General features: G+C 49.5%; 1 protein-coding gene across 2 annotated transcripts in view; it reads left to right on the top strand.

Moving 5' to 3' along the window:
* Positions 1-16,237, top strand: part of GSTZ1 (glutathione S-transferase zeta 1) — a 24,010-nt gene extending 7,773 nt beyond the window's left edge. For both annotated transcript variants that reach the window (XM_056552202.1, XM_056552203.1), the window contains 3 exons: positions 5,402-5,454; positions 5,533-5,582; positions 15,956-16,237. In XM_056552202.1, the coding sequence (XP_056408177.1) occupies positions 5,402-5,454; positions 5,533-5,582; positions 15,956-16,082 (230 nt within the window). In that variant the 3' untranslated portion in view covers positions 16,083-16,237. The remainder of the gene's footprint in view (positions 1-5,401; positions 5,455-5,532; positions 5,583-15,955) is intronic.

Here is a 16,237-nt window from a genome sequence, read left to right as displayed (position 1 = left end):
AATGGGGTGCAGAATGTGGGGCACAGTGTAATGGGGGACAGAATGTGGGGCACAGTGTAATGGGGTGCAGGATGTGGGGCACAGTGTAATGGGGTGCAGAATGTGGGGCACAGTGTAATGGGGTGCAGGATGTGGGGCACAGTGTAATGGGGTGCAGAATGTGGGCACAGTGTAATGGGGTGCAGGAGGCCCTAGGGGCAGAATGTGGGGCACAGTGTAATGGGGTGCAGAATGTTGGGCACAGTGTAATGGGGTGCAGGATGTGGGGCACAGTGTAATGGGGCGCAGGATGTGGGGCACAGTGTAATGGGGTGCAGAATGTGGGCACAGTGTAATGGGGTGCAGGATGTGGGGCACAGTGTAATGGAGCGTAGGATGTGGGGCACAGTGTAATGGGGTGCAGGATGTGGGGCACAGTGTAATGGGGTGCAGGATGTGGGGCACAGTGTAATGGGGTGCAGAATGGGGGGCACAGTGTAATGGGGTGCAGGATGGGGGGCACAGTGTAATGGGGTGCAGGATGTGGGGCACAGTGTAATGGGGTGCAGGATGTGGGGCACAGTGTAATGGGGTGCAGAATGTGGGGCACAGTGTAATGGGGTGCAGAATGTGGGGCACAGTGTAATGGGGTGCAGAATGTGGGGCACAGTGTAATGGGGTGCAGAATGTGGGGCACAGTGTAATTGGGTGCAGAATGTGGGCACAGTGTAATGGGGTGCAGAATGTTGGCACAGTGTAATGGGGTGCAGGAGGCCCGAGGGGCAGAATGTGGGGCACAGTGTAATGGGGTGCAGAATGTGGGTCACAGTGTAATGGGGTGCAGAATGTGGGGCACAGTGTAATGGGGTGCAAGAGGCCGAAGGGCAGAATGTGGGGCACAGTGTAATGGGGTGCAGGAGGCCCGAGGGGAAGAATGTGGGGCACAGTGTAATGGGGTGCAGAATGTGGGCACAGTGTATTGGGGCGCAGAATGTGGGCACAGTGTAATGGGGCGCAGGATGTGGGGCACAGTGTAATGGGGCGCAGGATGTGGGGCACAGTGTAATGGGGTGCAGAATGTGGGCACAGTGTAATGGGGTGCAGAATGTGGGCACAGTGTAATGGGGTGCAGGAGGCCCGAGGGGAAGAATGTGGGGCACAGTGTAATGGGGGGGCAGGATGTGGGGCACAGTGTAATGGGGGGCAGAATGTGGGGCACAATGTAATGGGGTGCAGGATGTGGGGCACAGTGTAATGGGTTGCAGGATGTGGGGCACAGTGTAATGGGGTGCAGGATGTGGGGCACAGTGTAATGGGGGACAGAATAGAGGGCACAGTGTAATGGGGTGCAGAATGTGGGGCACAGTGTAATGGGGTGCAGAATGTGGGCACAGTGTAATGGGGTGCAGGAGGCCCTAGGGGCAGAATGTGGGGCACAGTGTAATGGGGTGCAGAATGTTGGGCACAGTGTAATGGGGTGCAGGATGTGGGGCACAGTGTAATGGGGCGCAGGATGTGGGGCACAGTGTAATGGGGTGCAGAATGTGGGCACAGTGTAATGGGGTGCAGAATGTGGGCACAGTGTAATGGGGTGCAGGATGTGGGGCACAGTGTAATGGAGCGTAGGATGTGGGGCACAGTGTAATGGGGTGCAGGATGTGGGGCACAGTGTAATGGGGTGCAGGATGTGGGGCACAGTGTAATGGGGTGCAGAATGGGGGGGCACAGTGTAATGGGGTGCAGGATGGGGGGCACAGTGTAATGGGGTGCAGGATGGGGGGCACAGTGTAATGGGGTGCAGGATGTGGGGCACAGTGTAATGGGGTGCAGGATGTGGGGCACAGTGTAATGGGGTGCAGAATGTGGGGCACAGTGTAATGGGGTGCAGAATGTGGGGCACAGTGTAATGGGGTGCAGAATGTGGGGCACAGTGTAATGGGGTGCAGAATGTGGGGCACAGTGTAATGGGGTGCAGAATGTGGGGCACAGTGTAATGGGGTGCAGGAGGCCCGAGGGGAAGAATGTGGGGCACAGTGTAATGGGGTGCAGAATGTGGACACAGTGTAATGGGGTGCAGAATGTGGGCACAGTGTAATGGGGCGCAGGATGTGGGGCACAGTGTAATGGGGCGCAGGATGTGGGGCACAGTGTAATGGGGTGCAGAATGTGGGCACAGTGTAATGGGGTGCAGAATGTGGGCACAGTGTAATGGGGTGCAGGAGGCCCGAGGGGAAGAATGTGGGGCACAGTGTAATGGGGGGGGGCAGGATGTGGGGCACAGTGTAATGGGGGGCAGAATGTGGGGCACAATGTAATGGGGTGCAGGATGTGGGGCACAGTGTAATGGATTGCAGGATGTGGGGCACAGTGTAATGGGGTGCAGGATGTGGGGCACAGTGTAATGGGGTGCAGAATAGAGGGCACAGTGTAATGGGGTGCAGAATGTGGGGCACAGTGTAATGGGGTGCAGAATGTGGGGCACAGTGTAATGGGGTGCAGGATGTGGGGCACTGTAATTGGGTGCAGAATGTGGGCACAGTGTAATGGGATGCAGAATGTTGGCACAGTGTAATGGGGTGCAGGAGGCCCGAGGGGCAGAATGTGGGGCACTGTGTAATGGGGTGCAGAATGTAGGGCACAGTGTAATGGGGTGCAGAATGTGGGGCACAGTGTAATGGGGTGCAAGAGGCCCGAGGGGCAGAATGTGGGGCACAGTGTAATGGGGTGCAGGAGGCCCGAGGGGCAGAATGTGGGGCACAGTGTAATGGGGTGCAGGAGGCCCAGGGGCAGAATGTGGGGCACAGTGTAATGGGGTGCAGTAGGCCCGAGGGGCAGAATGTGGGGCACAGTGTAATGGGGTGCAGGAGGCCCGAGGGGCAGAATGTGGGGCACAGTGTAATGGGGTGCAGAATGTGGGGCACAGTGTAATGGGGTGCAGGATGTGGGGCACAGTGTAATGGGGCGCAGGATGTGGGGCACAGTGTAATGGGGAGCAGAATGTGGGCACAGTGTAATGGGGAGCAGAATGTGGGCACAGTGTAATGGCGTGCAGGATGTGGGGCACAGTGTAATGGGGCGCAGGATGTGGGGCACAGTGTAATGGGGTGCAGGAGGCCCGAGGGGAAGAATGTGGGGCACAGTGTAATGGGGTGCAGAATGTGGGGCACAGTGTAATGGGGTGCAGAATGTGGGCACAGTGTAAGGGGATGCAGGATGTGGGGCACAGTGTAATGGGGCGCAGGATGTGGGGCACAGTGTAATGGGGTGCAGGAGGCCCGAGGGGCAGAATGTGGGGCACAGTGTAATGGGGGGTGGGGCACAGTATAATGGGGGGCAGAATGTGGGGCACAGTGTAATGGGGTGCAGGATGTGGGGCACAGTGTAATGGGGTGCAGGATGTGGGGCACAGTGTAATGGGGTGCAGGATGTGGGGCACAGTGTAATGGGGTGCAGGATGTGGGGCACAGTGTAATTGGGTGCAGGATGTGGGGCACAGTGTAATGGGGTGCAGAATGTGGGCACAGTGTAATGGGGTGCAGAATGTGGGGCACAGTGTAATGGGGTGCAGGAGGCCCGAGGGGCAGAATGTGGGGCACAGTGTAATGGGGTGCAGAATGTGGGGCACAGTGCAATGGGGTGCAGGATGTGGGGCACAGTGTAATGGGGTGCAGAATGTGGGCACAGTGTAATGGGGTGCAGAATGTGGGGCACAGTGTAATGGGGTGCAGGAGGCCCGAGGGGCAGAATGTGGGGCACAGTGTAATGGGGTGCAGAATGTGGGGCACAGTGCAATGGGGTGCAAAATGTGGGGCACAGTGTAATGGGGTGCAGAATGTGGGCACAGTGTAATGGGGTGCAGAATGTGGGCACAGTGTAATGGGGTGCAGGAGGCCCGAGGGGCAGAATGTGGGGCACAGTGTAATGGGGTGCAGAATGTGGGGCACAGTGTAATGGGGTGCAGAATGTGGGGCACAGTGTAATGGGGTGCAGGAGGCCCGAGGGGCAGAATGTGGGGCACAGTGTAATGGGGTGCAGGAGGCCCGAGGGGCAGAATGTGGGGCACAGTGTAATGGGGTGCAGGAGGCCCAGGGGCAGAATGTGGGGCACAGTGTAATGGGGTGCAGGAGGCCCGAGGGGCAGAATGTGGGGCACAGTGTAATGGGGTGCAGGAGGCCCCAGGGGCAGAATGTGGGGCACAGTGTAATGGGGTGCAGGAGGACCGAGGGGCAGAATGTGGAGCACAGTGTAATGGGGTGCAGAATGTGGGGCACAGTGTAATGGGGTGCAGAATGTGGGGCACAGTGTAATGGAGTGCAGAATGTGGGGCACAGTGTAATGGGGTGCAGAATGTGGGGCACAGTGTAATGGGGTGCAGGATGTGGGGCACAGTGTAATGGGGTGCAGGATGTGGGGCACAGTGTAATGGGGTGCAGGAGGCCCGAGGGGCAGAATGTGGGGCACGGTGTAATGGGGTGCAGGAGGCCCAAGGGGCAGAATGTGGGGTTCCCATCTCCCTCCTCCTAAAAGCTTGACTGGCTCCCCCCCCCACTTTTGCCCAGCTAGGCTCCTTTGTCCTCCTCCTCTGCCTCTCCCCAGGCTCCTCTGTCCTTCTCCTCTGTACTCCTCCCCAGGCTCCTCTGTCCTCCTCTACCTCTCCCCAGGCTCCTCTGTCCTCCTCCTCTGCCCTCCTCCCCAAGTTCCTCTGTCCTCCTCCTTCTCTGTCCCTCCCCAGGCTCCTCTGTTCTCCTCCTCCTCTGTCCTCCTCCTCAGGCCCCTCTGTCCTCCTCTGCCCTCCTCCCCAGGCTCCTCTGTCCTCCTCCTCCTCTGCCCTCCTCCCCAGGCTCCTGTCCTCCTCCTCCTCTGTCCTCCTCCCCAGGCTCCTCTGTCCTCCTCCTCTGCCTCTCCCCAGGCTCCTCTGTCCTCCTCCTCTGCCTCTCCCCAGGCTCCTCTGTCCTCCTCCTCTGCCTCTCCCCAGTCTCCTCTGTCCTCCTCCTCTGCCTCTCCCCAGTCTCCTCTGTCCTCCTCCTCTGCCTCTCCCCAGGCTCCTCTGTCCTCCTCCTCCTCTGTCCTCCTCCCCAGGCTCCTCTGTCCTCCTCCTCCTCTGCCCCTCCCCAGGCTCCTCTGTCCTCCTCCTCCTCCCCAGGCTCCTCTGTCCTTGTCCTCCTCCCCCTCCCCAGGCTCCTCTGTCCTCCTCCCCCTCCCCAGGCTCCTCTGTCCTCCTCCTCCTCTGCCCCTCCCCAGGCTCCTGTTCTCCTCCCCAGGCTCCTCTGTCCTCCTCCTCCTCTGCCCCTCCCCAGGCTCCTCTGTCCTCATCCTCCTCCCCAAGCTCCTCTGTCCTCCTCCTCCTCCCCAGGCTCCTCTGTCCTCCTCCTCCCTCCCCTCCAGCAGAGGGCACCAATAACCTGATGTCTTCCTCTTGCAGCTCTGGAGGTGTTGCTTCGGAATACAGCCGGGCGATACTGTGTTGGTGATGAGGTACACCGGGTGGGTTGGGGAGGGGTAAGGATAGGTGCCCCCCAGGCCCCTGCTCATCAGCTCCTTTCCTTTCCTCAGGTGACAATGGCCGATCTGTGTCTTGTTCCTCAAGTGGTCAACGCAGACAGGTAAGACCATAGACAATTTTCCATAACCCTTTATCGGAAAACGGTCACCCATTTACCCTCACTAGAACCAGATACACCGGGTAATAGTGCAGGTGACCATGAGACCGATGTGGGGTCATGTGACCAGTGCTTATGAATATTTAAATCTAGCCTGTGGGCCCGCCTCAAAGCGCAAGTCAACGCTGGAAGAAGGGGACTTCTGGGGGATTGGGCTCCGAGACCCTGCATCGGTCTCCTGTTCACCTGCAATATAAGCCGGTGTATCAGGTTGTAGAGCGGGTAAACGGGCGAACATTTTCCTGTAAGATTTGTAAAATATAATATACATAGGTTCAGCGGTCGGCACTATCTAGCCTATGTGTGACGCTAAACTGTTAGCATGCGTCCATGCACTTTGGAGATCCTGTGAGCGGGCGGGGGTGTTCATGTAGTAATGACGAGAGATCACTCACCGCTTCTGGTGCTCAATCTCTGCAGTGTTCATGTAGTAATGGAGAGAGATCACTCACCGCTTCTGGTGCTCAATCTCTGCAGTGTTCATGTAGTAATGGAGAGAGATCACTCACCGCTTCTGGTGCTCAATCTCTGTAATGTTCATGTAGTAATGACGAGAGATCACTCACCGCTTCTGGTGCTCAATCTCTGCAGTGTTCATGTAGTAATGGAGAGAGATCACTCACTGCTTCTGGTGCTCAATCTCTAATGTTCATGTAGTAATGGAGAGAGATCACTCACCGCTTCTGGTGCTCAATCTCTAATGTTCATGTAGTAATGGAGAGAGATCACTCACCGCTTCTGGTGCTCAATCTCTAATGTTCATGTAGTAATGGAGAGAGATCACTCACCGCTTCTGGTGCTCAATCTCTAATGTTCATGTAGTAATGGAGAGAGATCACTCACCGCTTCTGGTGCTCAATCTCTAATGTTCATGTAGTAATGGAGAGAGATCACTCACCGCTTCTGGTGCTCAATCTCTAATGTTCATGTAGTAATGGAGAGAGATCACTCACCGCTTCTGGTGCTCAATCTCTGCAGTGTTCATGTAGTAATGGAGAGAGATCACTCACCGCTTCTGGTGCTCAATCTCTGTAATGTTCATGTAGTAATGGAGAGAGATCACTCACCGCTTCTGGTGCTCAATCTCTGTAATGTTCATGTAGTAATGGAGAGAGATCACTCACCGCTTCTGGTGCTCAATCTCTAATGTTCATGTAGTAATGGAGAGAGATCACTCACCGCTTCTGGTGCTCAATCTCTGCAGTGTTCATGTAGTAATGGAGAGAGATCACTCACCGCTTCTGGTGCTCAATCTCTGTAATGTTCATGTAGTAATGGAGAGAGATCACTCACCGCTTCCGGTGCTCAATCTCTAATGTTCATGTAGTAATGAAGAGAGATCACTCACCGCTTCTTGTGCTCAATCTCTAATGTTAATACAGTAATGGAGAAAGATCACTCACCGCTTCTGGTGCTCAATCTCTGTTAATACAGTAATGGAGAAAGATCACTCACCGCTTCTGGTGCTCAATCTCTAATGTTCATGTAGTAATGACGAGAGATCACTCACCACTTCTGGTGCTCAATCTCTAATGTTCATGTAGTAATGACGAGCGATCACTCACCGCTTCTGGTGCTCAATCTCTAATGTTAATACAGTAATGGAGAAAGATCACTCACCGCTTCTGGTGCTCAATCTCTAATATTCATGTAGTAATAGAGAGAGATCACTCACTGCTTCTGGTGCTCAATCTCTAATATTCATGTAGTAATGGAGAGAGATCACTCACCGCTTCTGGTGCTCAATCTCTAATGTTCATGTAGTAATGAAGAAAGATCACTCGCCGCTTCTGGTGCTCAATCTCTAATATTCATGTAGTAATGGAGAGAGATCACTCACTGCTTCTGGTGCTCAATCTCTAATGTTCATGTAGTAATGGAGAGAGATCACTCACCGCTTCTGGTGCTCAATCTCTAATGTTAATACAGTAATGGAGAGAGATCACTCACCTCTTCTGGTGCTCAATCTCTAACATTCATGTAGTAATAGAGAGAGATCACTCACCGCTTCTGGTGCTCAATCTCTAATATTCATGTAGTAATAGAGAGAGATCACTTACCGCTTCTGGTGCTCAATCTCTAATATTCATGTAGTAATAGAGAGAGATCACTCACTGCTTCTGGTGCTCAATCTCTAATATTCATGTAGTAATAGAGAGAGATCACTCACCGCTTCTGGTGCTCAATCTCTAATATTCATGTAGTAATAGAGAGAGATCACTCACCGCTTCTGGTGCTCAATCTCTAATATTCATGTAGTAATAGAGAGAGATCACTCACTGCTTCTGGTGCTCAATCTCTAATATTCATGTAGTAATGGAGAGCGATCACTCACCGCTTCTGGTGCTCAATCTCTAATGTTCATGTAGTAATGGAGAGAGATCACTCACCGCTTCTGGTGCTCAATCTCTAATGTTCATGTAGTAATGGAGAGAGATCACTCACCGCTTCTGGTGCTCAATCTCTAATGTTCATGTAGTAATGGAGAGAGATCACTCACCGCTTCTGGTGCTCAATCTCTGCAGTGTTCATGTAGTAATGGAGAGAGATCACTCACCGCTTCTGGTGCTCAATCTCTGTAATGTTCATGTAGTAATGGAGAGAGATCACTCACCGCTTCTGGTGCTCAATCTCTGTAATGTTCATGTAGTAATGAAGAGAGATCACTCACCGCTTCTTGTGCTCAATCTCTGTTAATACAGTAATGGAGAAAGATCACTCACCGCTTCTGGTGCTCAATCTCTGTTAATACAGTAATGGAGAAAGATCACTCACCGCTTCTGGTGCTCAATCTCTAATGTTCATGTAGTAATGACGAGAGATCACTCACCACTTCTGGTGCTCAATCTCTAATGTTCATGTAGTAATGACGAGCGATCACTCACCGCTTCTGGTGCTCAATCTCTAATGTTAATACAGTAATGGAGAAAGATCACTCACCGCTTCTGGTGCTCAATCTCTAATATTCATGTAGTAATAGAGAGAGATCACTCACTGCTTCTGGTGCTCAATCTCTAATATTCATGTAGTAATGGAGAGCGATCACTCACCGCTTCTGGTGCTCAATCTCTAATGTTCATGTAGTAATGGAGAAAGATCACTCACCGCTTCTGGTGCTCAATCTCTAATGTTCATGTAGTAATGAAGAAAGATCACTCGTCGCTTCTGGTGCTCAATCTCTAACATTCATGTAGTAATAGAGAGAGATCACTCACCGCTTCTGGTGCTCAATCTCTAATATTCATGTAGTAATAGAGAGAGATCACTCACCGCTTCTGGTGCTCAATCTCTAATATTCATGTAGTAATAGAGAGAGATCACTCACCGCTTCTGGTGCTCAATCTCTAATGTTCATGTAGTAATAGAGAGAGATCACTCACCGCTTCTGGTGCTCAATCTCTAATGTTCATGTAGTAATGAAGAAAGATCACTCACCGCTTCTGGTGCTCAATCTCTAATGTTCATGTAGTAATGGAGAGAGATCACTCACCGCTTCTGGTGCTCAATCTCTAATGTTCATGTAGTAATGGAGAGAGATCACTCACCGCTTCTGGTGCTCAATCTCTGTGGTGTTCATGTAGTAATGAAGAGAGATCACTCACCGCTTCTGGTGCTCAATCTCTGCAGTGTTCATACAATAATGGAGAGATCACTCACCGCTTCTGGTGCTCAATCTCTAATGTTCATGTAGTAATGGAGAGAGATCACTCACCGCTTCTGGTGCTCAATCTCTGTGGTGTTCATGTAGTAATGAAGAAAGATCACTCACCGCTTCTGGTGCTCAATCTCTGTGGTGTTCATGTAGTAATGACGAGAGATCACTCACCGCTTCTGGTGCTCAATCTCTGTAATGTTCATACAGTAATGAAGAGAGATCACTCACCGCTTCTGGTGCTCAATCTCTGTAGTGTTCATACAATAATGAAGAGAGATCACTCACCGCTTCTGGTGCTCAATCTCTGTGGTGTTCATGTAGTAATGACGAGAGAGATCACTCACCGCTTCTGGTGCGCGTTCTTTATTTCAGGGTACAGATTAAAAAGCGTATAGAAAGGTTCGGACACCACATAAGACACGAGTAACAGCACGGTTTCACACCGACATGGTGTTTCTTCAGACTCAATCTCACCGATGCAGGGGGAGGGTTTAATTCACACCCTGCCTGACATAGGTGAGGGCGGTGTTAAAAAAAAAATATTTAAAAGACATGTAAAATCCAAACGTTTTACACAATGCAAACAAACTTAACAAAACACTCAAATCCTGCCTATGGTTTAGTCCTGCATTGCCTAGAGCTCGTGTAGCGATAATCCATCGGCCTTCACATTGGAGTAGTGCTTGTCGTCTGTCTATGCCGTTCTGTGGATGCACCCTTTCTATGCTGAGCATTTGTAGACATCTCTGATCTCCACTGTGCTTCACGTACGAGGGAGATCAATCTTGGTGCTCCTTTGCCCGTTCTCAGGGGATATATATGTTCCCTACGGCGGGTGTTGAGGGCTCTACTCGTGCATTGGATATAAGATCGCACGCACGGACACACAATGGCAGACGACGAAAGTGGTGCGACAACACATGCAATCCTTCATTGCTATGCGAACATCTCCTATATTTTTATTTTTTCCCCGTAACCATGAACGGGCAGCATGTGCAAGAGCCGCGCTTGGTTTCCTTTTGGCACTGTTTTGTCTACCCAATTAGATTTTTTGGGATCTGACAATTTACTTTGTGTAAGCGTGCTACCGATACTATTACATTTCAGAAATGAGACGAGGGCTTTACCGTCACTAAAGCTTTTAAGATCAACATCGTTTTGTATGATGTACCAGTTTTTATTAATGATTTCTTTAATTTTGTTAGCCATGGGGCTGTACTTGAATGTGAAGGCGAATCTTTATTGTTTACTTCTTTCTCCTTTGGATTATGTAACAGTTTGAGGCGGTTCTTTGCTTTTGCAGGTTTTAATATTTTGGGTGGATAACCCCTATTTAGCCACCTGTCATAAAGCCCTCTGACCTGCTTTAGAAACTCCTCCTCACGGTCATTAATCCGCCGAAGTCTTAAGAACTGGCTATAAGGGACTGTGGTTTTGGTGGGATTAGGGTGGTAACTATTAAAGTTTTACGGAATCCTGGGACACTAATAGCTCCTCCTTTTTTTGGTGATGAGGACCTCTAAAAATTCAAGCTTTTCATGGCTAATGACTGAGGTGAATTTTAGATTCATATTGTTTGTTGTATTTAGGTGTTTCACCCATTCAGAGAATGTGTCTACAGGGCCCGTGCATACAATGAAAATATCGTCTACAACTCTAGAATAGGTGTGGATGGATATGGTGAAGGAACGAGTTGGTAGTATTGAACACGTCATTTCTCATTGCTCCGCAACTTTCTTTTGTGCAGTGATTTCATAGTCTGACAAGCGTGTACGCCACCCACATTGATCCACAGTTTGGCATTCAGTTACTATCAGCACACACAGAATATTGTGATTGGATTACTCAGGAAAATAGCAGTGCCGGAATCTTTTTTCTCTTTTATGTGGACTTATTAATTTATTAATTTTGTTTGTGATTCACTTCAGTTCATTCTGACTTGTAATACATTGCAGTTTCCCTTGCCAACCTCTTTGTAGCCGGCTATGAGAAATGACGTGTTGAATACTACCAACTCGTTCCTTCACCATATCCATCCACACCTATTCTAGAGTTGTAGACGATATTTTCATTGTATGCAGGGGCCCTGTAGACACATTCTCTGAATGGGTGAAACACCTAAATACAACAAACAATATGAATCTAAAATTCACCTCAGTCATTAGCCATGAAAAGCTTGAATTTTTAGAGGTCCCCATCACCAAAAAAAGGAGGCGCTATTAGTGTCCCAGGATTCCGTAAAACTTTAATAGTTACCACCCTAATCCCACCAAAACCACAGTCCCTTATAGCCAGTTCTTAAGACTTCGGCGGATTAATGACCGTGAGGAGGAGTTTCTAAAGCAGGTCAGAGGGCTTTATGACAGGTGGCTAAATAGGGGTTATCCACGCAAAATATTAAAACCTGCAAAAGCAAAGAACCGCCTCAAACTGTTACATAATCCAAAGGAGAAAGAAGTAAACAATAAAGATTCGCCTTCACATTCAAGTACAGCCCCATGGCTAACAAAATTAAAGAAATCATTAATAAAAACTGGTACATCATACAAAACGATGTTGATCTTAAAAGCTTTAGTGACGGTAAAGCCCTCGTCTCATTTATGAAATGTAATACTATCGGTAGCACGCTTACACAAAGTAAATTGTCAGATCCCAAAAAATCTAATTGGGTAGACAAAACAGTGCCAAAAGGAAACCAAGCGCGGCTCTTGTACATGGTGCCCCTTCATGGTTACGGGGAAAAAATAAAAATATAGGAGATGTTCGCATAGCAATGAAGGATTGCATGTGTTGTCGCACCACTTTCGTCGTCTGCCATTGTGTGTCCGTGCGTGCGATCTTATATCCAATGCACGAGTAGAGCACTCAACACCCGCCGTAGGGAACATATATATCCCCTGAGAACGGGCAAAGGAGCACCAAGATTGATCTCCCTCGTACGTGAAGCACACAGTGGAGATCAGAGATGTCTACAAATGCTCAGCATAGAAAGGGTGCATCCACAGAACGGCATAGACAGACGACAAGCACTACTCCAATGTGAAGGCCGATGGATTATCGCTACACGAGCTCTAGGCAATGCAGGACTAAACCATAGGCAGGATTTGAGTGTTTTGTTAAAGTGGTTCTCCGGTGCTTACACATCTTATCTCATATCCAAAGGATAGGGGATAAGATGCCTGATCGTGGGAGTCCTGCCGCTGGGGACCCCCGTGATCTTGCATGCGGCACCCCGTATGTAATCAGTCCCCGGAGCATGTTCGCTCCGGGACTGATTACTGGCGGGCGGCGCGTGATGTCACGCTCCGCCCCTCAATGCAAGACTACTGGAGGGGGTGTGACAGCTATCACGCCCCCTCCTGTAGGCTTGCATTGAAGGGCGGAGCGTGACGTCTCACGGGGGGGATGCCGCCGGCCTTGTGGATGTCTGTAATCAGACCCGGAGCCAACACGCTCTGGGGACTGATTACAAACGGGGTGCCGCGTGCAAGATCACGAGGGTCCCCAGCGGCGGGACTCCCGCGATCAGGCATCTAGGGGATAAGATGTGTAAGCACCGGAGAACCCCTTTAAGATTGTTTGCATTGTGTAAAATGTTTGGATTTTACAGGTCTTAAATATATATATTTTTTTTAACACCGCCCTCACCTATGTCAAGCAGGGTGTGAATTAAACCCTCCCCCTGCATCGGTGAGATTGAGTCTGTCTTATGTGGTGTCCGAACCTTTCTATAGAATTTTTAATCTGCACCCTTAAATAAAGAACGCGCACCAGAAGCGGTGAATGATCTCTCTTCATTACTACATGAACATTAGAGATTGAGCACCAGAAGCGGTGAGTGATCTCTCTTCATTACTACATGAACATTAGAGATTGAGCACCAGAAGCGGTGAGTGATCTCTCTTCATTACTACATGAACATTAGAGATTGAGCACCAGAAGCGGTGAGTGATCTCTCTTCATTACTACATGAACATTAGAGATTGAGCACCAGAAGCGGTGAGTGATCTCTCTTCATTACTACATGAACACTACAGAGATTGAGCACCAGAAGCGGTGAGTGATCTCTCCATTATTGTATGAACATTAGAGATTGAGCACCAGAAGCGGTGAGTGATCTCTCTTCATTATTGTATGAACATTAGAGATTGAGCACCAGAAGCGGTGAGTGATCTCTCTTCATTACTGTATGAGCACTACAGAGATTGAGCACCAGAAGCGGTGAGTGATCTCTCTTCATTACTGTATGAGCATTAGAGATTGAGCACCAGAAGCGGTGAGTGATCTCTCTTCATTATTGTATGAACACTACAGAGATTGAGCACCAGAAGCGGTGAGTGATCTCTCTTCATTTTTGTATGAACACTACAGAGATTGAGCACCAGAAGCGGTGATTGATCTCTCTTCATTATTGTATGAACATTAGAGATTGAGCACCAGAAGCGGTGAGTGATCTCTCTTCATTATTGTATGAACATTAGAGATTGAGCACCAGAAGCGGTGAGTGATCTCTCTTCATTATTGTATGAACACTACAGAGATTGAGCACCAGAAGTGGTGAGTGATCTCTCTTCATTATTGTATGAACATTAGAGATTGAGCACCAGAAGCGGTGAGTGATCTCTCTTCATTACTGTATGAGCATTAGAGATTGAGCACCAGAAGCGGTGAGTGATCTCTCTTCATTATTGTATGAACACTACAGAGATTGAGCACCAGAAGCGGTGAGTGATCTCTCTTCATTATTGTATGAACATTAGAGATTGAGCACCAGAAGCGGTGAGTGATCTCTCTTCATTACTGTATGAACATTAGAGATTGAGCACCAGAAGCGGTGAGTGATCTCTCTCTAGGGTCCTGCCGCTGGGGACCCCCGTGATCTTGCATGCGGCACCCCGTATGTAATCAGTCCCCGGAGCATGTTCGCTCCGGGACTGATTACTGGCGGGCGGCGCGTGATGTCACGCTCCGCCCCTCAATGCAAGACTACTGGAGGGGGTGTGACAGCTATCACGCCCCCTCCTGTAGGCTTGCATTGAAGGGCGGAGCGTGACGTCTCACGGGGGGGATGCCGCCGGCCTTGTGGATGTCTGTAATCAGACCCGGAGCCAACACGCTCTGGGGACTGATTACAAACGGGGTGCCGCGTGCAAGATCACGAGGGTCCCCAGCGGCGGGACTCCCGCGATCAGGCATCTAGGGGATAAGATGTGTAAGCACCGGAGAACCCCTTTAAGATTGTTTGCATTGTGTAAAATGTTTGGATTTTACAGGTCTTAAATATATATATTTTTTTTAACACCGCCCTCACCTATGTCAAGCAGGGTGTGAATTAAACCCTCCCCCTGCATCGGTGAGATTGAGTCTGTCTTATGTGGTGTCCGAACCTTTCTATAGAATTTTTAATCTGCACCCTTAAATAAAGAACACGCACCAGAAGCGGTGAATGATCTCTCTTCATTACTACATGAACATTAGAGATTGAGCACCAGAAGCGGTGAGTGATCTCTCTTCATTACTACATGAACATTAGAGATTGAGCACCAGAAGCGGTGAGTGATCTCTCTTCATTACTACATGAACATTAGAGATTGAGCACCAGAAGCGGTGAGTGATCTCTCTTCATTACTACATGAACATTAGAGATTGAGCACCAGAAGCGGTGAGTGATCTCTCCATTATTGTATGAACATTAGAGATTGAGCACCAGAAGCGGTGAGTGATCTCTCTTCATTATTGTATGAACATTAGAGATTGAGCACCAGAAGCGGTGAGTGATCTCTCTTCATTACTGTATGAGCACTACAGAGATTGAGCACCAGAAGCGGTGAGTGATCTCTCTTCATTACTGTATGAGCATTAGAGATTGAGCACCAGAAGCGGTGAGTGATCTCTCTTCATTATTGTATGAACACTACAGAGATTGAGCACCAGAAGCGGTGAGTGATCTCTCTTCATTTTTGTATGAACACTACAGAGATTGAGCACCAGAAGCGGTGAGTGATCTCTCTTCATTATTGTATGAACACTACAGAGATTGAGCACCAGAAGCGGTGAGTGATCTCTCTTCATTATTGTATGAACATTAGAGATTGAGCACCAGAAGCGGTGAGTGATCTCTCTTCATTATTGTATGAACATTAGAGATTGAGCACCAGAAGCGGTGAGTGATCTCTCTTCATTATTGTATGAACACTACAGAGATTGAGCACCAGAAGTGGTGAGTGATCTCTCTTCATTACTGTATGAACATTAGAGATTGAGCACCAGAAGCGGTGAGTGATCTCTCTTCATTACTGTATGAGCATTAGAGATTGAGCACCAGAAGCGGTGAGTGATCTCTCTTCATTATTGTATGAACACTACAGAGATTGAGCACCAGAAGCGGTGAGTGATCTCTCTTCATTATTGTATGAACATTAGAGATTGAGCACCAGAAGCGGTGAGTGATCTCTCTTCATTACTGTATGAACATTAGAGATTGAGCACCAGAAGCGGTGAGTGATCTCTCTCTCTCCCCTCCCCCCCCCCCCCCAAACACCTCACCAATGAAAATGTTCATGTTTGAGTGTACACCCCCAGGCTGTTCCTGGGAGGATAGACATCAGGGTCCCTCTGTGCTCCCCACGCCATCTCCCCTCATCACCGGTTTTCATTTCAGGTTTAAGGTTGACCTGCGCCCGTACCCAACCATCTCCAGGATTAACCAGGCTCTGCTTCAGCTGGAGGCGTTTCAGGTCAGTCACCCGTCCCGGCAGCCGGATACACCACCAGACCTTCGAGCATAATCCGCAGAGACCGCCATGACAAGGAGCCATTGTAATGTAGTGTGTATTGTGAGTGTGCCACAAATCACACAATAAACCACAAACACCAGCATGAATAACCGCCATTACATCCCCACCACAGTGTAATAAATAGCGCAGGATATCAGGCGCTCAGG

The sequence above is a fragment of the Hyla sarda genome, unplaced genomic scaffold, assembly GCF_029499605.1.
Source record: "Hyla sarda isolate aHylSar1 unplaced genomic scaffold, aHylSar1.hap1 scaffold_1444, whole genome shotgun sequence".
NCBI classification, from domain to species: domain Eukaryota; kingdom Metazoa; phylum Chordata; class Amphibia; order Anura; family Hylidae; genus Hyla; species Hyla sarda.
The sequence above is the reverse complement of the archived record's forward strand: the minus strand, read 5'-3'. Positions and strand labels throughout refer to the sequence as shown.